The 27,159-nt window shown below is 49.0% G+C and overlaps 1 protein-coding gene across 1 annotated transcript in view; it reads right to left on the bottom strand.

Annotated features, from left to right (window-relative positions):
* Positions 1-24,289: 24,289 nt before the first annotated feature.
* Positions 24,290-27,159, bottom strand: part of TXNDC12 (thioredoxin domain containing 12) — a 115,549-nt gene continuing 112,679 nt past the window's right edge. Inside the window, exon 7 of the mRNA XM_078670689.1 lies at positions 24,290-26,241. Coding sequence (XP_078526815.1) covers positions 26,165-26,241 — 77 coding nt within the window. The 3' untranslated portion in view covers positions 24,290-26,164. The remainder of the gene's footprint in view (positions 26,242-27,159) is intronic.

Below are 27,159 nucleotides of genomic sequence, written 5' to 3'. Positions count from 1 at the left end.
CTCCTCTTGCGTGAGGTCCTTCAACTCTAGCTTCTGTTGCAGTGCAATATACGATAGGACGTGCCTGGGTATTCCACTGCCTCTTGTTTCCTCCGGACCGCGGAATTCACGCGCCACCTCCTGAGTGTAACATTGCAGCTGGGCAGCCAAATAGTACGCCTCGAAATCAGGCGCTGCCAACCCTCCCTCTGCTCTCGGCCTCATCAAGGTCTTAAGCGCCACCCTGCGGCGGCCCGAGCCCCACAGGAACGCCACTATTGTGGAATCCAGGCCCCGAAAGATGGATCTGGGGATCCATACTGGTAGTGTCCTGAAGTAGTACAACAGTCGGGGTAGCGCCACCATCTTCAACAGTGCTATTCGCCCCGCCACTGAGAGAGGCAGGGTGGACCAGAAGGATATGCTACCCTTGAGCGCCCGGATGCCCCTGGAGATGTTACCCTCCAATACGTCCACAGGACGATGGTAAACATGCACCCCCAGGTATCTAAAACAAGCCGACTCCCATCTGATCGCCCTGTGTATGTCCGGCTGAGGGCTATCTCTGCGGACCGGAAACAAGCAGGTCTTAGTCCAATTCACCCGGAGCCCCAATATCTCCCCAAAAGTCGTGAGTACTGAATCTGCCCCAGTCAGGGCTGCTCCAGCGTCCTAGAGAAAAAGCAGCAGGTCATCAGCATACAGGGAGATATACTGGTGGCCCATCGGAGATTGCAACCCCCTGTAGTGGGCCCCCGTACGTATCGAGATAGCCAGCGGCTCCACCGCAAGGGCAAACAGCAAGGGGGATAATGAACAGCCCTGTCTTGTTCCCCGTTCCACCGGATATTGTTGGGATATCAGCGGGCCCGATTTCACCCTAGCTACCGCCGAGGCGTACAGCACTGTGGTCCATTTCAGGAATCCCTCCCCTAGACCGAATCGCTCAAGGACCCTATGGAGATAAATCCATTCTAGGCTGTCGAAGGCTTTCTCCAGGTCAACTGAGAGGATCATAGGATCGGAAGCGTCTGTATGATCTCCTTCCAACAATCTAAAGAGTCGACGGATGTTCATTGTGGTGTTGCGCTTGGGGATAAAGCCCGCCTGGTCAGAAAAAAATTAGGGACCCCATGTGTCCCAGCAGTCGGGCGGCCAGTACGCTGCTCAAAATCTTATAAATCGACCGTGAGCATCGAGAGCGGCCTGTAAGATGCAGGTTCCGCTACCTCCCGGTCCGGTTTAAGGAGAGGTATCACCAGGGCCTCTCGCATCGAACTCGGTAGGTGTCCTATAGATTTTGCCTCATTATAAACCCGCAGGAGTTTGGGGGCTAGAATATCTATGTACGTGGAATAAAACTCCACAGGTAGGCCGTCAAGGCCCGGCGTTTTATTACGTGCCATGCTCCTAATCGCGCATCTTATCTCACCTAGTTCCACATCACGTCCTAGATCTTTCGCCTGTTCCGAATCCAGTGTGGGAATCGGCAGATCCTTCAGGAAGGAGTCCATCGGGGAAGTGTCCGGCGGTAGCCGGCTGCAATACAACTCCCTGTAATAACTCCAGAAGCATTGAAGGATCTCAGGTTGAGTGTAAACTTCCTCATTCCCATCAGTCCTCATCCCCACAATGGGCGAGGTACGTCTCGTGGGGTTAGCAAGCCAAGCCAGTAGTGCACTCGACTTGTCACCCTCCGCCAGCGATCTAGTCAAGTATATCTTGTGGTCATAGCTGCGCAATCGTTCAACCTCTACAGCCACCGCCTCTTTTGCCGCCAGGATCTGCTGTTGGAGTTCTGGATGGCCAGGACGGGCGATCTCTAAGTCGCGGAGGTCTTGGTCAGCTCTGGCCAAGTCATCCAGAAGCACGCGGCGTACTCCAACGTTTTGCGTTATACAATAGCCTCTAACCACTACCTTGAAGGCGTCCCATTCTGTAGCCCTCTCTGTAGTCGTGCCCTCGTTTATCCCGAAGTAGCCCGAGATCTTGTCCTCTAGGTCCCCGCGAAACACCTGGTCTTCCAGCAGCTCGGGCCTCAATTTCCAGGTGGGCACACAAGGGGCGCACCGAAGCCAGCACAGGGTGATCAACAATGGATTGTGGTCGGAAATTGTTCTCGCCAGGTATTCCGACCGCATAGCCGAGGAAGCTACCTCAACCGATCCCAATAAACCGTCCAGTCGCACATGCAATTCATGCATGCCAGAAAAGTGGGAGTAATCTCGAGTGCGTGGGTGGTGCGCTCGCCAAATGTCCGACAGTCCCCACTTCGCCTGCCAGTTTAACCTACCTGTAGCAACCCGATTCGCCGGGGAGTCCGGGAGGGGTGGATGAGATCTAAGTTCACGTCGAGCACCGCATTGAAGTCACCCCCTAACAGGATGGGTCCCGAGAGGTACCGGGCTAAAGAGCCCGACAGCACATTGAGAAAGGCGAGCTGGTCCGTGTTTGGCACGTAAATGCAGCAAATATTCAACTCCCTTTCCCCTAATTTCCCTGCCAACGCGACGTACCTCCCCTCTGGATCTACAGTGTGGCTATTAACCTGCAGAGGTACCCCCGCCTTTATCCATATGAGCGCGCCCCTTGCGTAAGCTGAATAGGTAGTGCAGTATACCTGCCCACGCCATCTACGCTGCAGCGCAAGTCCCTCAGTTTTGTTGAGATGTGTTTCCTGTAGCAGCGCGATCTGTACTCCCCTACGCACTAGGTAAGCGTGGACCTTGTGTCGTCTGGTCATAGTGTGCAGATTTCAGATTTGACAAGTCAGCCATAGTCCCATGTCTCGTCCACCCGCCATACTGAACACATTACAGCTATGAAGAAGTACCCACTGAAACCCACTCCGATGACGAGTCCCCCCCTCAACAACAGTAAATCAACTTGTAAACATGAACCCCCTTCCCTCCCCCCCAGAACAGGTACCAAATAGTGCCATCTAGTCCCCATCCAAACTAATCTCTCCAAAACCTCCCTCCCTACTAACCTAACGGTGGTCACCGTAGGTGTGCCTTAAGGCCAATGTGGGGGCCTAGCGTCGACGCGGGGTCCCGCTGCTAGCCGCATCGCGGCCGAGCTCGATAACATCAGGGCTCATAAGAAGAATTCCCGCAACCCCTCCCACCGTCAGCGAGTAACCAATTCTCCCCCATAAGTCTCATCAGCCACATGTGCCCGTCCCCCCCCCCAGCAACCCAACCAGAACCGTCTCACCCTAAGGCATCATTGTTCGTCTAACAGGCCTTCTGCCGTCTCAGGGGTGACCTCCGGGAACTTCACACTGTCCGATTCAGATCCCTCGGTGTCCGAGCGGCCCCCGCTCTCTCCGGGCTCCGAAAGCCCAGCTCCATGGTCGTCCTGAGGGCCAGACATATTAGAGACCATCTCCAGCGCTCCCTGCCGCTCCGCCGCAGTCTCCATTGTGGAGGGGCGAGCAGTCCTGCCCCTTCGGTGCCTGAACCTCTTGGGTTTCCTCTGTATCATGTTCTCCATCGTGGGATGAGAGGAAGTTCCGAAGCCATCCTTGCCCGCCCTGTATAATTCAAGCCAATTACACACCTCATCCGGGGTCTCAAAGAACTTAGTGGAGTCGTCCACAATGATGCGGAGTCGTGCTGGGAATAGTAGGGAGTACTGGATGCCCTCGGCGCGGAGTTCTCGCTTGACGGCCAGGAAGGATGAGCGACGCCTCTGCGTCTCGTAGGTATAGTCCGGGAAAATGTTCACTCGGCTGTTGTCCACCTGATAAGGACCCTTCTGTCTGGCAGCCTGCAATAGGAGGTCTCTGTCGCGAAAATGGAGCAGCCGTGCCACCACTGGGCGTGGCGGGCGGCCCTGTTGTGGCGGCCTGGCCGGCACTCTGTGCGCCCGTTCCAGTGTGTAGAAGGGGGACAACCCCTCCGGTGCCACAGCCGTCCGTAGCCAATTTTCAAGGAACGTCACCATGTCCCCCCTTCAATTTTTTCCGGAAGGCCAACTATCCGAATGTTATTTCTCCTGTTGCGCCCCTCTGCATCCTCCGCCCACTTCTCCAGCGCTTCTATACGGGACAGAGCGTCTTTCATCGTTGCGTCCAAAGCTTTTTGCGCTAGTTCCAGGTGTCGCACCGACCCTTCGACCTCCTTCATTCTGTCGGAGAGCTTGCCATGATCCGCTCGGAGAAGGCCCAAGCCCGTCGCCACCTGAGCAATGTCTTCCCGAAGGGCCGATCTGGTCTCCGTGATGGCCAGTAGGATTTTATCGAGTTGTTCTTGAATAAGGGGGCTCCCTGGCCCCTCCGCGTGAAGGCGCTCCTCATTGTCCGGCGGCTCTGCGTCAGAGTGCCTCCCTTGGGCCCTCTTGGTTTCCCCATGATGGGCAGGGTTCACTGCACAGCCTCAGCAGGAGCGGGGGCGGTCGAGCCGGGGCCACCCTCAGTGCGTCGCGGCCCTCAGAATCAACGCCGCTCAGTTATCCGTTTCTCCGTGTTTCCCCGGCACCTTCCAAGACCAGCAGGGCTCCAAATGTCGACCAGGTCGGCCGTCCGAGTGCGGGCCAGTTCTGGGTCAAGATGGCGGACAGAGGGTCCTCACACCCAGAAACCCCTGTGCATAGGTGAGTTCCCCGGCTCCGTAGTAATGGCAGCACCGCCCCAGCTGAGCGTGGTGGCAGTTTCGAGGGCAGCGGGACCCCACCTCGCCTTGGGTCCGCCCTCTGCCACCCGGCTCACCTGAAAGACCCCACAGCCTTATGACGACGAAGCCAGCCCGCAGATCTCAGCAATGTTGGAGCGGCGGGCCCCTCCTCCAGGCACCCCCCCCGCAGCGGTCGCGCTGTCCGCTCCCCCTCCTCCAGCAAGTTTCTTCATGCAATGAGAGTCTTAGTGCAGGGTGCTCGGCAGCCACCTCCGGTTCCCTTCTGGGCGCTCTTCACTCCCTCAACACAGCGCCAGTCCATGCAGCACAATCACGGTGGAGGGGGGTGGGGGTGGGGGTGTCGCACCCTCCGTGCAGCACGCTCACCTCCGGTCCGGGCGTCAGGGTCCCCGCCGCGGCCTCCGCCTCACTGTCCGCTCGGCCGCGAGCAGGCTCCTCCGGCCCCTCCCCCACTCCAGTCCGATCAGCGTCTCCCGGCCACCGGTCGTCGGCGGCCCCCTCGGGGATCAGCAGGGAACAGGCCGCCGGAAGCCGCCCCAGCAGGGGATGAGTCACCTGGTTCTCCGGGGGCCTCAGGTCGTCCGCCTCTCCCGGGTCTCGGTCTGTCTCAGCTCCGGGGCCGCAGATGAGGAGCAGGCGCCATCTTGGAATGTTCCTCGGGACCTCGCTTCTCTTCTCTTCTCCGCCGGTTTCCCCAGTCCCGAGGCCGCCTCCGGTCTCGACTCACAGGAGGGGGAGCCCAGGGCACCGGGCGATCAATGTCAGGGTGCAGTTGTCCTCAGGACCCCTATCCAAACAGGATTAATGTGAGCTCGGCCGCGGAGCCGAGATGCTAGACGACCTCCGCCATCAGCGATCAAGCCACGACCCACGAGTCCTATGATTATGCCATTATCACTCTTCGGGCTAAGTTGGGAAGTGCCCGATATGGCAATTCTTCGACGAAAGTCATCTAGCTCCTAGAGCTTGGCAGAAGAGGGATCTCAGTGGTTCCTTCATTGATCCCCAAGATGTTCTGGTACTAGTAGGTGGGTCTACCTCTCCAATAGCCTACGCCTCTCAGCTGTCTGAGTGTGAGTACAGACATTTAGGGTGTGATTTGAAGCGACTTCGGAGGCGAATGAGAACAAAAAATAAATTAAAAAAACATGTATGCCGCATGATGGAAAAACAATGGTCCCATCTCCATGCGCTCACACTCTATCTCAATTCAGCTCGAGTATTCAGGTACGCCACGCGATGGAAAACAACGGATCCATCTACAAGTGCTGCTGCTCCTATGTTAGCCATAACGCATCCTAACTACAAAAAAAGATTGCTTTTTGTTATCACTACTTTTTATCAGATCTACAAATTACCTTAAAATACCTTCTTATTTTTCAAAATATCTTCAAACTATTATTTTCCGTAATACCAAGAATCACTTAGCTACTATATTCCACTCATACTAATTACTCACTTAAAAATCTAAAATATTTTCAACACATTGTATCCCAAACATACAACCATGAATTGAGTATCCAACAGTCTTCAACAATCAATCAGACATATTTTCTTAAAATACACATCTAAATTAAATAATTTGCATATACTTATCTGCTCAGCAACTAAAAGAGGAGGAAGATGGAGGTCACATGCTATTTATGGAAATGAACATTCTTTTGGTTATTGTAAAGTTTTTGAGTTCTATTAAGCTTTTAATGGTGCTGCTCAGAGGTGGTGAATAAAAGTATAATGCATAATGCTAGCCTCCTAGTCTTTAATAAAATCTAGATTCTTTATACAGTCAACCTTTTAGAATCGAAACTCTAGATGAGTGTGGTCATACCATTGCATTTCAATACGGTCTCAAATACCATCAGGTAGGCTGATGTGAAGCGCTAGGAGAAGGATATATACACATGTACTCGGAATTACTGTACAGATTTAGATGCAGGAATGGGGACACTGAAGTTTTTCTCAGCGGTTCAAACTGTGGCACAAGTTACTACTTGTGTAACGATATATCTGTAAAAGACATTAGTTAGTGATAGATTCCTTACCTCAGAATATTCCCCAGGCGTCAGACTGGAACCGGAAAGTTTTCTGCTTAGCAATACCCCTGCACGCCGGTAAGGGGCATCGTGCGGCTCCGCGTCCGTCACTGGCGACATAAGCGCCGAGATGACGTCACAGAAGCTACTTCGGCGCCACACATGCGCGCTGACATCAGTTCTGTAAACTACTTTCCGCGCCGAAATGCAGAGCCATGCAAGAGACTGACCATTGATGCATAAAACTAGGGACCTAAAAAGGATATGACCTTAACCCTAGTAATCAGTATGCAGAACAGGGAGGATGGGTGGGGGGGTAAGGAATCTATCACTAACTAATGTCTTTTACAGATATATCGTTACACAAGTAGTAACTTGTGCATCTGAAAGAGACACGTTAGTGATAGATTCCTTACCTTAGAATAGATACCCCAGCAATACTAACCCCGGTGCTGGGTCTGCGAACAGGATTACACCAAAAAGTCACGGAGCACAGAACGGCCAAAAAAGCAGTCTCTTCTGACCGGACTGTCAAGGCAGTAGTGTTTGGTAAACGTGTGCAGCGAGGCCCACGTAACTGCCTGACAAATGTCTTGCAAGGGAATGCCACGTCCCAAGGCAGTAGTGGCTGCATTCGCCCTGGTTGAATGGGCACGCAACCCCACAGGAGACTCCTTCTTGGCCAACGAGTAACAAGCTTTGTTGCACAGAACGTCCCACTGGGAAATGGTTTGTTTGTGCACAGCCCGACCTTTTTTGGCATCCACGTAGCCAACAAAGAGCTGATCATCCACCCAGAACCGTTATGTATGCTGCAGATAGAACACGTTTTTGGTCCAGACAGTGGAGCCTCTCCTCTTCCCTGGAAGGATGTAAAGACGGAAAGAAGGTGGGCAAAGTGATGGTCTGCTCGATGTGGAAGGGCGTGACAACCTTTGCAAAGAAAGACGGGTCCTCAAAACCACCTTGTCCAGATGAACGGAAAGGAAAGGAGGTTTAGAAGAAAGAGCCTGGAGCTCACTCACTCTTCTGGCAGAGGTGATAGCTACCAGGAAGGCCATCTTTAACTCCTTCGGTGCTTATGACGAGCTCAGTTCGTCATGAGGCACAGTGGAGCTGTGCTCATCATAACTGCCGCGGAACGCCCACGCTAATTCCTCGCCTGTGCGGGCTTCCACAGGAGTGGGCGGATTCATGACGAGCTCAGCTCGTCATGAGGACCATGCGCCACCCCCCTCCCACCCACGCCGCGGGGAAATTAGCCCAGCAGCGAAGGGGTTAAGGTGATAAGACGTAAGGGACAGTTATGAAGGGACTCAAAAGGAGCACACATCAGAAAAGTCAAGACAAGATTCAAGTCCCACTGAGGCATTATGAAGGGCACAGGTGGAAACGTATGGGTAATGCCTTTAAGGAAATGGTTAACAACCGGAGACTTAAAAAGAGAAGGCTGATCAGGAAGCCTCAGGAAGGAAGAAACCACAGAAAGATAACCTTTGATGGTGCCCAGAGCAGAGCCCTGCTGGGCCAAAGACAGAAGAAACAGAAGAACCTCAGAAAGAGGAGCCGAAAGGGGGTCTACAGCTTTTGCTGTGCACCATGCCATTAAACTATTCCATAGGCAGGCGTATACTGTTTTAGTGGAGGGACGCCTGGCTGCCAGAATGATATCACATACTTCGGAAGATCGAAAGATGTCAACTGCCGCCGCTCAATCTCCATGCATGGAGGTGGATGCTGGACAGGTTCGGGTGGGGGACCGTCCCCTGCTGCTGCGACAGAAGATCCTCCCGAAGAGGCTGACGGATCGGGGGAAATCAATGCTCATACTGAGTAGCTCGGGATACCAAACTCTTCTAGCCCAGTCCAGGGCCACAAGGATGACTTGGGCCCGGTCGCGCCTGATCATCTCCAGCACTCTGGGCAGAAGTGGTATAGGCGGAAAGGCGTACAATAGACAGCAGCTCCACTCGACGACGAAGAGCATCTCCGAGGGAGTGCCGCCTTGGAAATTCCAACACACAGAACTGATGACATTGCGCGTTCTCTTCGGTGGCGAATAGATCTAACAAAGGTTCTCCCCACTGCAGAAAGAGACCTTGCGCCACGCCAGAGTTCAGACGCCATTGGTGATCCACCATGCACCGGCAGCTGAGTTCGTCCGCGCTGGCGTTTAGAGAACCTGCCAGGTGTTGAACCACCAAGGTAATGCCTTGAAGTTCCAGCCATGTCCAGAGGCGCAGAGCCTCCTGACAAAGGGTCCAGGACCCCACCAGGCGCTGTTTGTTGAAATACTACATGGCGGCTGTGTTGTACGTGAACACCTGCACAACACTTCTCCGGACAGAGGGAAGGAATGCCTTCAGTGCAAGCTGGATCGCCCGCAGCTCCAGAAGGTTGACATGGAGCCAGGACTCAGTCGGAGACCAGAGGCCTCTAATCTCTGCCTCTCCCATGTGGCCACCCCTTCCCAGAAGGGACGCATTCGTCACCACTGTGTGCTCCGGTTGGGCAAGGGAAAGGGATCTTCTACTGACCCAATCGCGGTTCCTGAGCCACCAGTGCAACTGTCGTGCAGCGCCCTCCGAGATCTGGACGCGATCGGACAGGTTGCCCTGATGCTGTGCCCACTGGAACTTCAGGTCCCACTGCAGAGCCCGCATATGCCATTTGGCATGCGTCACCAGCAGGAGGCCATCTGGCCCAGAAGCCGGAGGGTCATCCTGACTGAAACTCAGGATAGAGGCTGGAAGAGCAGAATCATAGACTGAATATCCCGGACTCGCTGCTCAGGAGGATAAACCCGAAACAGCATTGAATCCAGAACCGCTCAGATGAAAGGGAGCTTCTGAGAGGGACTCAGGTGCGACTTTGGCACATTGATGGAGAACCCCAGCAAATGCAGGAGGCCGGGCGTAGTCTGGTGGTGGGAGACGACTGCCTGGGGAGAGCCCGCCTTCAACAGCCAGTCGTCGAGGTAGGGGAAGACTGACATCCCTGACCTGCGCAGATGAGCTGCGACCACCGTTATCACTTTTGTGAACACCGAGGGGTGCTTGTAAGGCCGAAGGGGAGCATGGCAAACTGAAGATGCTCCTGGCCTACCATGAACCGCAGGCAACGCCGGTGGGCCTGCAGGACAGGGATGTGAAAATAAGCATCCTGCAAGTTCAACGCTACCATCCAGTCTCCAGGGTCCAGGGCAGTCAGGACCTGAGCCAGAGTCAGCATCTTGAACTTCTCCTTCCGAAAGAAGCGATTGACGTCCCGGAGGTCCAAGATGGGGCGCAAGTTCCCCTTCTCCGGAACCAGAAAGTAGTGAGAATAACAACCACTCCCTACTTCCTGATCTGTAACGTACTCGATGGCCCCCTTGGCCAGGAGGGCCAAGACTTCCTGACGGAGAAGAGTCAAATGAGTCCCTGACATGCAGTGGTACCGAGGTGGCATGGCTGGAGGAGAGGACAGAAAAGGGAAAGAGTAACCTTGGCAGATTATGTGAAGCACCCTCTTGTCCAATGTGATTTCGCGCCAGTGACGGACCCTGCCTCCTACCGGCGTGGGGTGCCCCCTGAAGCTCGGATTAGGAAGGCTTGGAGGTGGAAACAGCGGGGGTAGAGGTAGACTGACCCGCTCGCTGGTTACCTGACCCTACGGAAGCCACATCCGCGGTCACGCTGAGGCAGGTTCTGCTCAGGCTTTGTGGAGGAGCGCGCCTGGGCGCTTTCACCCTGGCCACGAAAGGAACGAAACCCAGGCGTGGCAGGGCGCTTTGCGGAAAGACCCAAAGACTTTACCGTGGCCCATGAGTCTTTAAAGCGCTCCAGGGAATGGTCAGCCTCGTCGTCAAAGAGGTGAGAGCCATCAAAGGGCATGTCCATGAGCGAGCTCTGGACATCAAGTGAGAACCAGGTAGACCGCAACCAGGCATGGCACCGCAATGCCACAGTAGTTGAAATCGCCCGCCCAAGGAATCAGCCGTGTCCAGACCACACCTGATGGCAAACTTCGCCGCATCCTTGCCCTCCGCAATCGCTTGGGAAAGGACGGTCTGGACCTCTGCTACCGAATCCCACACAGCGTGGGAGTAACGGCCTAATAAGCAGGCGGTATTAACCGACCGCAACCCCAAGCTGGCCGAGGAGAACAACCTCTTGCCATATTGGTCCAGCTTCTTGTGAGTCCTTATCCGGCGGAACCGTGGGAAAGGCACGCTGCGACGTCGAAGCCTGAATGTCCAGGCTCTCAGGCGTGGGGTGAGTGGTCAAGAAGGCAGGTTCACCAGGCACCGGGCGATGATGCCTAGCGACGTTCTTACCCACCGGTGCCACGAGGCTAGCCGCAACCAAGTGCCCAAGAGGACTTCGGTAAGGGCCTCATTAAAAGGGAGCAGCGGTTCCAATGACTTAGACACCGTCTGGAGCAAATCCGTAAGGAGGTTGGTCTTAAGGGTCACCATAGGGAGGTCAAGATGGAGAGCTTCTGCAGCTCAACGCAGCACCATAGTGTAGGAAGGGCCCTCCTCCACAGTAAGCAGAGGGGAGGCAAACCCCCGGTCAGAAGACACATCAAGTTCACCCGCATTTTGAAGGTCATCCACCCAATCCTGCTCGGAGTCACACTGCTGCGCAAGGGGGTCCTCAAAGCAGTCAGTCCTCATCCGGCTCCAGAGTAGAAGGAGCCGGAGCCGCATCCCAATGTGGATCCCAGGTCGGAACAAAATGGTCTGAGAACCGGGGCAGGGGCGGGATAAACGGCACCCAGTGCAGCGCCTGTGGCGGCACTGGGGCCGGAGTCAAGGGCAGCGCTGGGGCCGGAGCCAGCAGTGCTGCACCTTGTGGCGCCAGGACCAGAGCAGAGCACGCTGGATCCAGTGGCTCCAGGGTCGGCCCCAGAGGCGGTGCCGCCGGGCCAACAGGATCTGGACACGGGACCTGCAGGCACGCCGGCAGGAGCCCGAGGCCTAAACAGGCGATCCATGGCAGCAAGAAACTCTTGCATCCGTTTGGGAGTCACCGACGGACCCGGGTATAGCAGGTAGGCCGCAGGACTCCCAGGCTCCGGAGGAGCTGCAGGGGCCGAGCCCCTGTCCCCCTCATCCACCTCCGAGGAGCGACGGGGGGGACGTTGGAGAGCGAACACGCTTCTTAGACTACTTCTTATGGCGTCGCTTACCGAAATCTGAAGGCTTAGAGCCCGAGGAGCGAGGCTCCGGTCCCTAGACCCGGAGCGGTGGTGAGAGAAGTGCCGGACCTCCAGCAACTTCAGGCACCACTCCTGCAAGGCCTTCGGAGCCATGGCATGGCAGTCCCGACAGTCCCGGGAGTCATGGTCAGTCTCCAGGCAGTAGAGGCAGACATCATGGGGGTCCGCCACCAACATATTACGGCGGCACGACCCACAAGACTTGAAGCCGGGCATCCCTACGTGCACCAGGAGACAAGAGGAGACAAAAGTCTCCAAAAAGCAGTCAAAAAATGACCGAGGTACGTGCTCAATCCGGATCTGCGCTTTCGGCGTGAAAAAAGAAAGAACTGCGCATGAGTGGCGTCTAAGTAGTCTCCGTGACGTCATCACGGCGCTCACATCGCCAGTGACAGACGAGAAGCCGCACGATGCCACCTACCGGCGCGCAGGGGTACTGCTAAGCAGAAAACTTTCCGGATCCAGTCGGACGCCTTGGGAATATTCTAAGGTAAGGAATCTATCAGTAATATGTCTCTTTCAGATAAAGTGCTTTGAGTGGGTCTTTAGTTTGCCAGGACATTTTGCTTCACAGGGCCTGTAATGCTTCGGTTGCAAACTTGTCCTGTTACTTGAAGGTTTCCCCAGCTGCCACGATTCATCCGCTGTTCGAGCTGCTCTTGCATTGAAGCTATTTGATGCTGAATGATCAAGGCTGTTGTGGGATGGTATCAGGCATCACATATCTGGTCACATTAGTTCCAGGGTTATTCATTGTATGCAAGTATTGTTTCCACCGGCCCACACAGTTAGGGACCCTTGACCCTGTTCTCCAGGCAGGTCGCTCCCCATGCCGCGCAGCTCCACCAGATTGCACCCTTGCTCCGTGACCTGCCGCCACTCCTGAGGATGTTCGAGGCCCGCCTCCAGCCGCAGGCTACCACCTGCGCCTCATCCCTGATGGCCAGTGGTAGGCCTTAGGTTTCCCTGTGCCCACTCGTTTTTCTGCCCGGGACCACTGTTTCCTGCACTGTATATTACTGCTTTGTGACCTCATTGCACTGCTTTTGTATTTCCTGTATTTGCTTCTGCCTTGTCCCCTGCCTTTGCCGGTGCTTGTTCCCCCTCCGTGCCCGCTCCCAGCTGATCCCTCTCCCCGCCCCCCCCCTTGGCTTTGTGACCTCATTGTACTGCTCTTTGAATCTCCTGTATTTGCCCCCATTGGTTTTGTGACCTCATTGTACTGCTTCTTGTATTTCTGGTATTTGCCTCTGCCTTTGCCTGTGCTTGTTCCCCCTCCGTGCCCGCTCCCCGCCGCTGCATCCCCTGCGGCCCCGCCCCCATTGGCCCTCTCCCCCCAACCAGCTGCTCGGCCCTCCCACCTCCCCTTCTTATGTCGGCCGCGCGCGCCAAAGGCAAGCCAGTCTGCGCCCGTACCACGCCCAGCGCCAGTACCCCTGTACCCCGAAGACACCCCCACACCGACTGCACTACGACGCCAGCACCCTCCACGCACTCAACCCCGGACGAGAACACGCCTGCTACCGGGCCACACCAAAGCGCACCCATGGACCCTTCTCCTGCCGGAACTGCAGCCTCACCAGCGTCCAGCCCACCAAACCAGCAAGAAAAGATCCCAACCACCTCCAGTGCATCCTCCTCAACACCCGCTCCGCTCGCAAACACGCCATCTAACTCTGGGACCTCCTCGACTCCACCACCCCGACGTCGCCTTCCTCCGGAGACCTGGCTGAACACCACCTCAGCACCAGACATCGCCATAGCCATCCCAGAAGGCTACAAGATCTCCCGCAGTGACCGCACCAACAGAGTGGGAGGGGGAATCGCCATCGTCGACACCTTCAACACCGCCGAGCACAGGCACTTCCAGATACACACCGACCCCAACCTTCGTCTACAGACCACCCAGACCACGACCACAGATCAGCGATTCCATCGCCGACCACATCAGCACCCACGCCCTCCTCTCTACGGACTACATCCTCCTCGGGGACCAGAACTTCCACCTCGAGGAAAACGACACCAACACCACCACCTTAATCAACAACCTTGGACTCAGACAGTTCGTAACACCCACCCATGCCGCTGGACACACAATTGACCCCATCTTCTCCGCAAGTCCCCACGTCTCCTCCAACCACACCAACAAACCCCACTGGACCGACCTCAGATGCGTCCACTTCACCTTCAGGAAACGCACCACCGCACCCAACAGATGCCTGCCGCTGCAAGGTCACCGTAGACCAAGTGACCACCACCCTCGCCCGGAGACCACCCACTGACCCCGAAACCGCCACTCTCAACCTTAGTGGATCAACGACTGCACCAACACACTCGCTCCGCTCAGGACCCCCACCGCCAACCACTCCAGCAAGAAAGCTTCCTGGTTCACCGAAGACCTCCAAAACTCCAGACGCACCTGCCAAAAACTGGAAAAGAACTGGCTCTGCAAACGTACACCAAACAGCTACACGGCCCACAAGAACGCCACCCGCAGACACCACCGGCTCATCAGGACCGCCAAGAGGGCCGCTTTCAAGGACCACCTAGACAACAACACACACAACAGCAAAGAGCTCTTCAACATCGTGAAGGAACTCTCCAACCCCAGCTCCAACACTAACGACATCCCCCCCCCCCCTCTCAGGACCTGTGAGACTCGCTGGCCAACTTCTTCTACCGCAAGATCGCAGACATCCACAACAGCTTCAACGCCACGACCCCCACATCCACCGCCGAGCCCACCACCACCCCTGCGACCACCATGCGCACCAGCCGCCTGATCACCTGGTCCAACGTCAGCGACGAAGACACCATCAAAACCATGAACTCCATCCACTCCGGATCCCCGTCTGACCCATGCCCACACCAAGTCTTCAACAAAGCCAGCACAGCCATCGCCCCCCATCTCCGGAAAACGATCAACATCTCCTTCGAGACAGCAACCTTCCCGGAAAGCTGGAAGCATGTCGAGATCAACGCCTTACTGAAGAAACCCAAGGCAGACCCCAAGGACCTCAAGAATTTCCGGCCCATCTCCCTGCAAAAGTCAGAGAAAATTGCCAACAAACAACTGACCCTATACCTCGAAGACAACATCCTGGACGCATCCCAGTCCGGCTTCCGCAGCAACCACAGCACCGAAACCACCCTCATCGCCGCCACCGACGACATCAGGACCCTAATGGACAAAGGAGAAACAGCCGCCCTCATCCTTCTGGACCTCTCAGCCGCCTTCGACACGGTCTGCCACCGCACCCTAACAGCTCGCCTCCACAACACCGGAATTCAAGAGGACGCCCTGGCCTGGACCACATCCTTCCTCTCCGGCAGAACCCAGAGCGTCCACCTCCCACCCTTCCGCTCCAAGACCACCGAGATCATCTGCGGGGTTCTGCAAGGATCCTCTCTCAGCCCAACGCTGTTCAATATCTACATGGCTCCACTCGTCCAAGTCGCCCGCCAGCACCGCCTCAACATCATCTCCTACGCCGACACCCAGCTGATCATCTCCCTCACTGAAGACCCTTTCACCGCCAAAGCAAACCTCCACAGGGGAACGAAGGCCGTCGCCGAATGGATGAAGGACAGCAGGCTGCAGCTGAATTCTGACAAGACAGAGGTACTCATCCTCGGCTCCACCCCCTCAGCCTAGGACGACTACTGGTGGCCTACCTCGCTGGGTACAGCCTTAGCACCCACCAACATTGCATGCAACCTGGGGGTCATCCTCGACTCCTCCCTCTCCATGACCAAGCAGGTCAACGCCGTCTCCACATCCTGCTTCAACACCTCCGAATGCTCCACAGGATCTTCAAGTAGATCCCCTCCGAAATGAGAAAAACAGTCACCCAGGCCCTGGTCACCAGCAGACTGGACTAAGGAAACGCCCCCTACGCAGGAACAACAACCAAGCTCCTGAGACTGCTGCAACGCATCCAGAACGCCTCAGCACGTCTGGTCCTCGACATCCCCCGACTTAGCCTCATCACCCCCCACCTGAGAGACCTACACTGGCTCCCCATCAACAAGAGGATTACCTTCAAACTCCTCATCCACGCACACAAAGCCCTACACAACGCCGGACCAGCATACCTCAACGGACAACTCAGCGTCTACACCCCCACCCGCACCCTCCGCTCAGCCAGCCTTGCCCTCACCACGGTCCCACGCATCCGGAAAACGACCAGCGGCAGCAGATCCTTCTCCCACCTCACCGCCAAGACCTGGAACACCCTCCCCACCAACCTTTGGCAAACCCAAGACCTGCTGACCTTCAGAAAACTTCTGAAGACCTGGCTCTTCGATCAGTAGGGCCTGGAGACCCTCACGGGTATGTAGTGCGCTTTACAAATTCCCTGATTGATTGATTAGGGAGGCAACGCTACAGTCTTCGTTGGTTGTTTCCTTTATACGGTTTGATTCTCTGAGCAGACAGAAAGCCATGTTTTTTCATAAAGATGTGGCCTTAACCTCAGCCCAAAAAACTTTTGATCTCCAGGTTGCAAGGTCTAGATCTGAGATACAGTCACTGGTCCATACAAACGTCCCGCTTTATTTCCGGGAAATGGTTTATGGTATCTTTAACATGTCTGATATGATGAGGATTGTGCACCTATTTAAACGTATAGGTTCTGGAATATTGAGTTATTTCAGACAATGTTTGGAGTCATTCCAGCATTCAAACACTCTGTATTGGGAAGCGTTTTAGGAGGGCTTCTGCTGGTCCTACTACTTGTAGTGGGCATCCAGGTTTTAATTTCCCGGCTTCCCAATGGACGTCCCAGTTCAAGAGATGGAAAAAAAAACCATTGCTAGTGCAATGTTGTGAACGCATGGTGCTTCAACTGGGCATACCTTGGCTTCGGGAGCTAAGCGAGCATTGGTTCCTATCCTTCGGATACTTCATTCACATTGTCATCACATATTACTATGGCCTCAACGTAATCTTAATCTAGTTCATCATCATAATGTTCGTCAATATCTTGTGTTCTTACAACATTTACGGAACGTTTCGAACTTTAGTTATTCCCTGTTTTGCACCATCTGGAAAAATGAGCTCGTTTTTTTCACATTTTAAACACGTAACTTTAGAAGTTGGGCACCTTTCAAAATCAGCAATGTGTTTGGGACTTCCACACCTGTAACATGAGTTTGTTCGTATATGGCTGACCTCTCTCCACAAATGGTTTAGAACGATTAGTGTTGTTTTGTTCAACTTTTTCTCCATTATTTACCACACTAACATTAGGAGTATCAACTTTATCTTTATGCTGCTCATTATTAAGCTCCTTAACATAACAGGATGTGTTTTCTATTCTTCTAGCAGTGTCTATGGTTTTTTTGTAAAGAAGGATTTTTAAGTTCCAGTAATCGTTCTTGGATTTTCATATTAGTACGATTGATAAATTGATCTCTAATAATCTCTTCATGCAAGTCTCTAAATTTGCATGTGGCAGCTAATGTTCTTAAAATTGTGACATAATGTTCGACACTTTCACCTGTCAGCTCTTGAAAAAAATGTGTGTCTACGACGATACTTGTTTTTTTACCGTAATTTTCTTCTAAAGCTTTTAAAGCTTCAACATATTCATCAATAGATGCATCATTAGAACTTGTTTCATTTCCCTCACAATCAGCTTCTAAAATAGCAAAAATAGCATGTAATGGTTTAGGTAGGTAGGGTTTTTTTTTTTAAACTTTTCTACCTTCTACATCTAAATTAGGTTTTAACAATGAGAGTTTGAGATGGTAAGAAAGCTTCTCCACCTATAGCCTCTAGGTAGGTTTAGAAAGATTCACACCAATCTTCACATACCATGGCAGGAACTCCAGGCCCTTGTAAAAATTTAGGTGGAGGCAACACAGACGATGTGGAATCCATTGATCATTAAATTATACTTGAACTTACTGTAACCCAATACAGCATCAACGTTATTACAAAATATATATATATATATATATATATATATATATATATATATATTTCTCACTCCTCCGCCAACCGACGAAAGTAATGGGCGCACTCGCAAAGAATTTCCACAGTTGATTTATTGTTTATATCTTTAGCATGAAAACAAACTAATGATCTACGCGTTTCAGTGCTCCTGGCACCTTGCTCACGATCACTTTGTTAACATTTTTTCATGATATTTAAACTAACCAATAACGATGGATGTTACCTCACATCCTGTTTTACTCAAGGCATTGTGGTATTCGTAGTTTTAATTAAAAAGAGTCTTTTTGGTGAAGTCAACCATTACGTGTTACATGGCGACAATCTCAGGTACCCCCTCATTAACTCATTAATTCATGAACATTTTGTCTGTTATTCTATTATATGTACATTTTAACTGTTTTTCTCCCTCTGTGAGGAGGTAAGAGTGTGGCTGTGTTGGGAGAGCGAAGCTGTGAAAAACGTGCAGATTGAAGTGCAAAGTCAGTTTTTGTGCCACGAAGTTACACATTGGGAATTAAAACAACGCGACTTTAAATTCATCACAGAAATGAAACGCGCGGAAGGTTCCTATTTGTTGAATGTATAACAGAACGGGCTCTGATTTTCCACGTGCCACGATAAAAATTCAATACTATATAGCAAGTTGAAAACAAAAATGGAACAAAGGGCAGCAAAAAGAGATGAAATGCTAACAACGATGTTTGTGAAGGGCAATGTTGAAAAAGACAAAGGTGACAAACAAACGAAATCTGACACCCCAAAATCGGATGTAAAAGGAAAATTGAGATTGTGGGAAAAACTAAGCCTCAAAGAGATAAATAAGTCCTGGGAATTCATAACATTACAGAAATACTTGGAAGTAAAAATGATACCAAGAGGATTGCGAATAATGTTGATGCCCAGCCATCAGGATACATCAAATGAACTCCTGGAGGAATGGGGAGAGTTCATTCTACATTCTTCTCTAGGACTGGTGGCAATTCTGGTGAAACATATACAAATCAGTTTAAATAAAATACAGGAGGAACTTAAGGAAATGGAAAAGGAAATTGCCTCATTAAAACTGAACAGTGAAATGATGAAATTTAAGGAAGAATTGGATAGCCAAATTGCAAAACATGAAGATACCGTGCGAGAGCGCAAACATAACAAATTCATAAGGGACACGGTGGACTATGAGGAGGGTTGCATTTTTACCTTCTCTAGAAAATATGATTTCTTCAAACAAATGTCCCCACAAAAACGAGGATCCAACCTATCGAGTAGTGCCTCCTCCTCATGCTCATTAATATCAACTGAAGGGAATGAAGGAGAACCAAGTACGTCCCTAAATACAGAAAGGATGCCTTTTTTAGGGGATATGCGCCTCGTGCTACAACAAAGACAGTGGGAACAGAGCCGGGGCGCACAAAATCAATCAAGGGGAAGAGGAAGAGGACGACGTTGGAACACAAACAGAATAATAATAATAATAATAATATGAAATTTATAATGCGCTCAGCTTACCCGGGGGCATCCCGGCGCAAAGACAAGAAGGGGCAACCGCAACAGATCAAACAACCGAGAAGATAGGCACGGAAACAAGGAGCATGCGCCAGAAGAAGTAATGGATGAATTACAAATCATAAATCTTTCAAAAAGAACTATCACCGAAACGGAAACTAAGCTTCTAAAACGAGGCATAAACTTCTGCCCAAAAAGGAAAATGAATATCGCTCAAGCAAGGATAGATCTATAGCTATATGTGAGAAAAATTAAACTAGCCAAGTTCTTTGAGGAAAATAAGAACAAAAACATCACGCCTAAAACCCAGGAAAATCAAGGAACCACAAACCTTTGTGTAAGAGATGCAGAGGCCTTCACCACACTTTTGAATCTGGATATAACAGAAGAAGACGAAATAACAGTGAGCCAAGCAATTACACAAAAGGGAGCGGGCATCAGCAAATTAAAACCAAAATCTAAATTCTATCCCCAGTTACCACCGGGAAATAAGGTAGATACCTTCCAAGAAGCAGTAATACAGGACCTATATAAAATCAAGGGATCCAACTATCAAGATAACTTGACCCAGGAAGAACGAAAAGCATTAGAAAACCTTTGCAATGATGATCAGATTGAAATAAAAATGGCCGATAAGGGCGGAAATATCGTGATCTGGGACAAAAGCTCATATATCATTGAGGCACACCGTCAATTGAAAGACACCAGATTTTACGAAAGACTAAAAACCAATCCAACTCAAGAAGTTAAATCAAAATTAGATGAGAAATTGAGACAATGGAAATTAAATAATCTCATTGACAGTGATGAAGAAAAATATCTTACCACCAGTCATCCAGTCACGGCAACAATATATTTCCTGCCAAAAGTGCATAAAGACCGCAACAAACCACCAGGCAGACCAATTCTATCTGCAAAGGGCTCTTTACTGGAACCAATCTCAAACTACATAGATCATTTCCTGAAACCACACGTAACGCAGTTAAGTTCCTACATTCAGGACACCAACGATCTTTTGAGACGTCTAGAAAACACACCATGGCAGGAAAATTATCAACTGATATCCATGGATGTTGTATCCCTTTATACAAAACGACATTGGAATAAAAGCATGCAACTATTTCCTGCAACAAAGAGACATCCAATATAAAAACCATAATCAAATGCTGCAAGACATGATGGAACTATGTCTATCACAAAACATTTTTCTATTCGGTGAAGAAATATACAGACAATGCAAAGGAACCGCGATGGGTTTTTCATTCAGTCCTAACTATGCCTGCCTCACAATGGGATATTGGGAAAAGGAAATAGCATGGGCCCCTGAACACGACCAATTCACAAGTAAGATCATGTGCTGGATAAGGTTTATAGACGACCTGTTGATAATTTGGGACGGTACTAAAGATGAATTCCAGGACTACTACAAAATCATGAATGCCAGTATGATAGGACTAACATTTACATACGAAATCAACAACACAGAGGTAACTTTCCTGGACACCCGCATCTATATCAAAAACAACCACATCCACACAACATTGCATAGAAAAGAGACGGCAACCAATGCAACACTGGAAGCAACCAGCGGCCACCAAGCCTCCCTTATATCCAGTATCCCATATGGAGAATTCCTCCGGATCAGAAGGATATGCAGTGAAGACACTGAATGCCAGGAACACAGCATCAAAACTAAACAAAGGTTCAAAAACCGCAAATACAATCAGGGAAACATTGAAAAATGTTGGAAAAGGGCAAATGACAAAACAAGAATGCTTGAAAAAAATGGTTGAAAATAATGATAAAACGGAACCTGAACCCATCCGATTCATCATGGATTATTCGGAAAACAGCAAAGATCTTGTGAGAATCATGAGAAAAAACTGGAAGATACTACATTTGGATGACACAGTAGGAAAAATAGTGGGCCCACACCCAGTTGTAACGTATAGAAGAGCACCAAACCTGAAAGACCAGCTGATTCACAGCCACTGTAAAACAAGCAAAAAGAAAGACTGGTTGAAAACTACAGGTTTTGTAAAATGTTACAACTGCAAAATGTGCCAAATTGCAAAACCAACAAAGGAGATACCATTGCCCAATAACAAAAAATGGCAAATACGACAACTGATCTCATGTACGACAGAATTTACAATCTATGGCATAGTGTGTCCTTGTCCTCTGATGTATGTGGGGAGCACTAAAGGTGAACTGAAAAAAAGAATAATGGAACATGTCAGAGCCACAACACATAAAGACAGAGCGAATGTGGTGGCAAAACATATGGAGCAGAAACACAACGGAGACTGGCTGAAACTGAAATTCTTTGGAATTGAAACGGTACCCAAGAACATACGCGGAGGAGATCGCGAGAAAATCATGCGCAAAAAAGAATCTCGCCACATACTAAACTTCAGAACCCTAAATCCTTATGGCCTGAATCAGTCGGAGGAGTTGTATATTCATCTCTTGTAATAGACGAAAATGAGCTTGTGAAGTTCAAATTACATCAAACAACTAAACCATCAAGAAAACAAATCCCACTGGAGGGATGTAATAGAATTATAAAATATACAAAGTAACAAGAGGCAGCAAAGATGAACATTTGTGGCTCGATCAAAGAGAATTATAAATGACTAATCCCACTAGAGGGAGAAAAACAGTTAAAATGTACATATAATAGAATAACAGACAAAATGTTCATGAATTAATGAGTTAATGAGGGGGTACCTGAGATTGTCGCCATGTAACACGTAATGGTTGACTTCACCAAAAAGACTCTTTTTAATTAAAACTATGAATACCACAATGCCTTGAGTAAAACAGGATGTGAGGTAACATCCATCGTTATTGGTTAGTTTAAATATCATGAAAAAATGTGAAAAAAGTGATCGTGAGCAAGGTGCCAGGAGCACTGAAACGCGTAGATCATTAGTTTGTTTTCATGCTAAAGATATAAACAATAAATCAACTGTGGAAATTCTTTGCGAGTGCGCCCATTACTTTCGTCGGTTGGCGGAGGAGTGAGAAATACTTAACGGCGAGGTTCCGCCGTAGGGCACGCACCCACATTGAGCGCTCGTAAGGCTGGGAAACCAGGAACCGGCGTGTGAAGATATATATATATATATATATATATATATCTCAAAAGGAAAGTTCCACAAAAACGCCGCACTCACTTTGGATGGTTAAACACAGGTTTATTTCACTCGAGTGAAATAAACCTGTGTTTAACCATCCAAAGTGAGTGCGGCGTTTTTGTGGAACTTTGCTTTTGACAAATCTTGCGGGCTTGTCTCTGCCTCGCCGCAGGGAACCAGCTAATTGCTGCTCCTCCCCGAAGGGACATTTGCTTCTTCACACACATATACATATGCATATACATATACATTTATATTAGCAGTAAAATGTCATTGTGATTTATAATCTCAAAAGTGTCAGTATTTAATAACAACAAAATAAAGAAGTGTTCACCGTTTGTGGTATTGTGCCTTACCTTTATTTCTATGGTATTATGTTAGAATTTAGATTACCTCATAAAGGTTCTTAGAGTGTAATGGTGTATAGGATTCTGGAGGGGTCTTTATTTATCACTTTAATAAAAGGTGTATTTTTGTATTTTCCGGTCTCCCTCTCGTCTTTACACCGTTGTCAACAGACTAAAATGTCAGTGTTATTTATAATCTCAAAGGTGTCAGTATTTCATAACACAATAAGAACATAAAAAAAAAAAAAAAAGAAGTGGTCAACCTTGTCAACATCGACAGTGGAGTACAAATCAGGCCATTTCAAATTGTGTAGAGTAGTTTCATGAATGTGCAGCAATGGTTTGTTTCACTACGCGTGTGCTCGGGCAGCAGCAGCAAATGAAGATTCATTTGCCTCAAGCTACCTCAGCACATCATGGTATCCATAATGATCACGTTACACTCTGCTCTAGCAAGATCAAGACGCAAATGGGATGACGCACACACCCACAGTGCACTTCGTCTTCAGTGCTACCAGCGTAATGAAGGACGGAGCAGAGGAAGATTCAGATCGGACACCACAAAGCACGGTAAGAATTCAGGAATCAGTGGCGATAATTTTAATGGTCAACAAGTAGCCAAACCGTTTCCTTTTCAGTTTCCAATTTCCTTGTTAACTTCAATTACGGACTTCAGATTAGTCCTCTGAAGCTTGGCACACAGGGATTTCAAACAGTTAGGCACACACAGATTATGAGCATGTCGAATACCAGCCAAAATAAAGAGTAGCACGCATCCACTTCAAAGAATAATTTAGTTTAAATGGTCGCATAAAACTGAAAGTCTAATTCTAGATCAAAATAATCAAACTTTACCACCAGCAATCGCGTAGGAGTCCACATACAAAAGACCTGTAGAATAAGAGTTGAAAGTTGCGACACGCCTCAGGGGTTGTTGATTTCCATAAAAACGGAGAAGAAAAAGAAAATTTCTTCTTGCTTGATATGACAGCCTCATCAATGAGATCCCATCCTCGTCACCCCTATTTAAGTTCACAGGAGGCATTATGGAGGCAATACATAGTTTAGTTGTAGGGTACAACCCCTGGGCACAGAGGTCCTTCTTCCCTCAGTAACTGCTGGTCTGCCCTGTGTCCCCTGGATTCTACAATCCAGAATCCAGTGAACATGTCATCCAGCAACAAGGTAACCAACGTACAGTTGCTAAGATACAACAAATGTAAGTAGGTTCAGCTCAACAACTCTACTGGAGAGAACCCGTATTGGTTATCGTTCGGTCTCTGGTGACAGCAAAAGGGGCCTCATAAAATTGTACCTCTGCAACGATACACAGTGATCACTGTGCAGCTTCTTGACTTTCAATGACTCAGATGTAGACCACAAAATACGATCAAACAGCCTCCCAATCTAGGTATTACTAGATTGAAAAAGTGAATGTTAATGCCAGACTGACAAACGTACATAAAGTAACCCTGACAAGCATACACACATTTTTTAAAAGTTTAATTTTTCCAATTTCAGGTCAGCCGAGTAGTACAAAAATACAATACAGTGAAAAGACCAGGATCCTTCAATGAGGCTACATTTGGGTCACTTGCTGTTAAAGTACAGTTATCTTTACAGATACTGAAGCTCAATGAAACACCAGCTGGAGTTAAGGTGCAGGAACAAAAGAGTCTATGGAACAAGGAAAACATTGAAAACATACACATAAATGCATGTACGGTATATATTTATATACTGTAACCATTTACCTTTCTTTGCAGGGTACTAATATGGCTTTAGAGCCTGCCTTTGGCTTGGGCCTTTAACGCTGGAGAAGTCCTTTAATGGCCGGCAGGGTCCACTACAGAGGGCTCTAAGGCTATCAGAACATTCCGCCCCTAGAGGGCAGAATGTTCTAATATGTCAAACAAAGGCTTCACAGAGCCCAAGGGTGTTGAAAACCCCTTGGGCTCCTTGAGGCTTTTGTTAAACATTGGAATGTTGATGCTCCGGGATTCTACAGCCATCCGAAGCTTTGAACACATTGTTTTCAAAGGAGCACTCGACAACCCAATGTTCTAATGCCATTCAGATGTATTAAAAATTCTGTATTGCTTAAAGAATATACACTTATATTAATGCTCGCTAATGTTTTCTCATAATACTAAAAACAACAAGTGCCAATTCTTGACCCTAATATGGAGAACATTTTTATGTACATTTGTGGCATTGGTTGTCAAAAGTGATCTGCTGCAACCCACATCTTTGTAATACATTGAAGGAAAATCCAAACTCGCCAAGGATCGAGTGCCTTCTACCGAGGCCTGTCACAGCACCCGCCAAGGGGAGACCAATTCTCAAAAACAGATGAGAAGCTGGGAGAGAAGTGGCAGGGAGCATGCTGTGTTTTTTCAATTAAACATCTCAGAACATACCTTTACTTATGAATGCCCAAATAAATGATATCTATACAGATAAGATATAAATGCCAAAACCTATGAAATCTTGGCAGACTAGCAATATATTACTTTCCTGTATTGAGGTTTTTCCAGTTTTTCATACTGTACAGTTTCCTTTTGTTTGTGTATGTTTACATCACCCTTCAAATGGTTACCCAGTATCGGAAACTAAAATACCTAGTATCTCCTTCACTTCTCAAAGCAAGCCTTGTGTATAGGTAAAGTATAGGCAGACTTCTGAATGGAAGTGCACCATCCTGCCATTATTAAAAAACAAAAAACAAGAGTAACCTTTATCTCACGTTGGTGCTGTTCTGCAGGGGAGAGAAGTCAGATCTTAAACAGACAAATGGTCATTGAAACATCAATGTAACAGGAAAGCAGAAAACACTAGCAACGTTGAGACAGTTCCCCCCCAAAAATCATGGTTCGGAAGAAATGGCAGTTCTTATATTTATTTTACTCCAGCTTCACTCCCAGATGACCAAACTCAATGCTGCAGTGACCAGTAACTCTAGATAAGTGGCACTCCGCTGTGGTACATTTTTTAAAGTGTAGAGTTGGATGCTGGGAAGCCGGCAGTGAGATAGTATGAAGAAATTGGTCTGCTCCAGTAAACACTGAACTCCAAAAACAGTCAAAGTAAACACATTTTCAAAACAATAAGTAACAATTTCATGTTGAAAGAAAGTAAATTAGTGTTAGATACAATCTTGGCAGAAAAGTTATTTCTGCTGTATTTTAAAGGGTTTAACATAGCAGTTGTTACTTAGCCCATTATCTCTCAATAATAAACTTCCACAGTCGCAATTCGGGGGTGTATGTGCATGAGGCGATGCCTTCAACACTTCTCCAGTTGGATAAGGTATTTAAAAAAAAAAGAAAAAAACAAAAAAAAGAAGGTAGTCATAACACTACTATAACTCGTCTTCAAGGTGCCTACGGAATTCGTCCCCAGTCAACTTCTCCTGCGCTTCCTTCATGCTGTGAACAACTGAAATACATATTTAAAAATGCTTTAAAGAATACAGCATCTGCAACAGAGGTTAGAACAAGTGGTCAAAAAATAAAGAGGTCACAGACAAGATGCCACTTCAGCAGGCAAACGGAAATTCTAAATAGAAACACGTGCAACTGAATATTTCACCCTGCTGGTTGCCCACTGTATGAACAGTGTGTAAGCCCTGCTATTTTGGTTCATAAATGCTCAAACTGGCAGTATTAAATGTGGCAGCACAACTTCTGAATTGCAGAAAGTTGCTGGCAGGCAATCATCCTTGGTTAGACTGTGAGGACCATTAGGTGGTTCCTAGTCGAGTTTGTTCATGTGTATCTCAAGATAGTAAACATGTTCTGTGGCACTGCAAGGTCAATAAGAATGATTTTTAGGCTAGGATTATCCATGTAAATGGTATGCAGATCTCACGGACTACCGCCTCGACTGCAACTCTTGGGTTGATCTTCTAAGCTCTAAGATACTTGAGCATAAGATCTGAGCCACAAATTAAGATGCTGAAACAAACTAAAATAACACAATCTTATATTTGGCACAATGCAGACTTTTCAACGGCTGAGATTATGCAAGCTAACGGGGTACACAATGGTAGACCTGACCACAAAACGAGCCAATTCAGTAGCAAAGCTTTGCTCACTCGTGACATCATTTAAGCGCACTTATGTCCTCTAAAGTTTTCACTGAGTCACTGCAGCCTCACCACACTACATGCTTGCTTGACAAGGCCAAGAAACCTCATCATGTTCTCCAGCCTCAAAAAAACAAAAACATTAGCAAACACATTGAAAGTTCAAAGTAAAGGACACAATAAGAAATGACACCAGTAAAAGTGAATTCTCAAAGGATCAACAAAATCACCATGAAATCTATGTGCGTATAAAATTGTGTGCTATTGTA

Source organism: Lissotriton helveticus, chromosome 1_2 (genome assembly GCF_964261635.1).
Source record: "Lissotriton helveticus chromosome 1_2, aLisHel1.1, whole genome shotgun sequence".
Classification (NCBI taxonomy): Eukaryota; Metazoa; Chordata; class Amphibia; order Caudata; family Salamandridae; genus Lissotriton; species Lissotriton helveticus.
The sequence above is the reverse complement of the archived record's forward strand: the minus strand, read 5'-3'. Positions and strand labels throughout refer to the sequence as shown.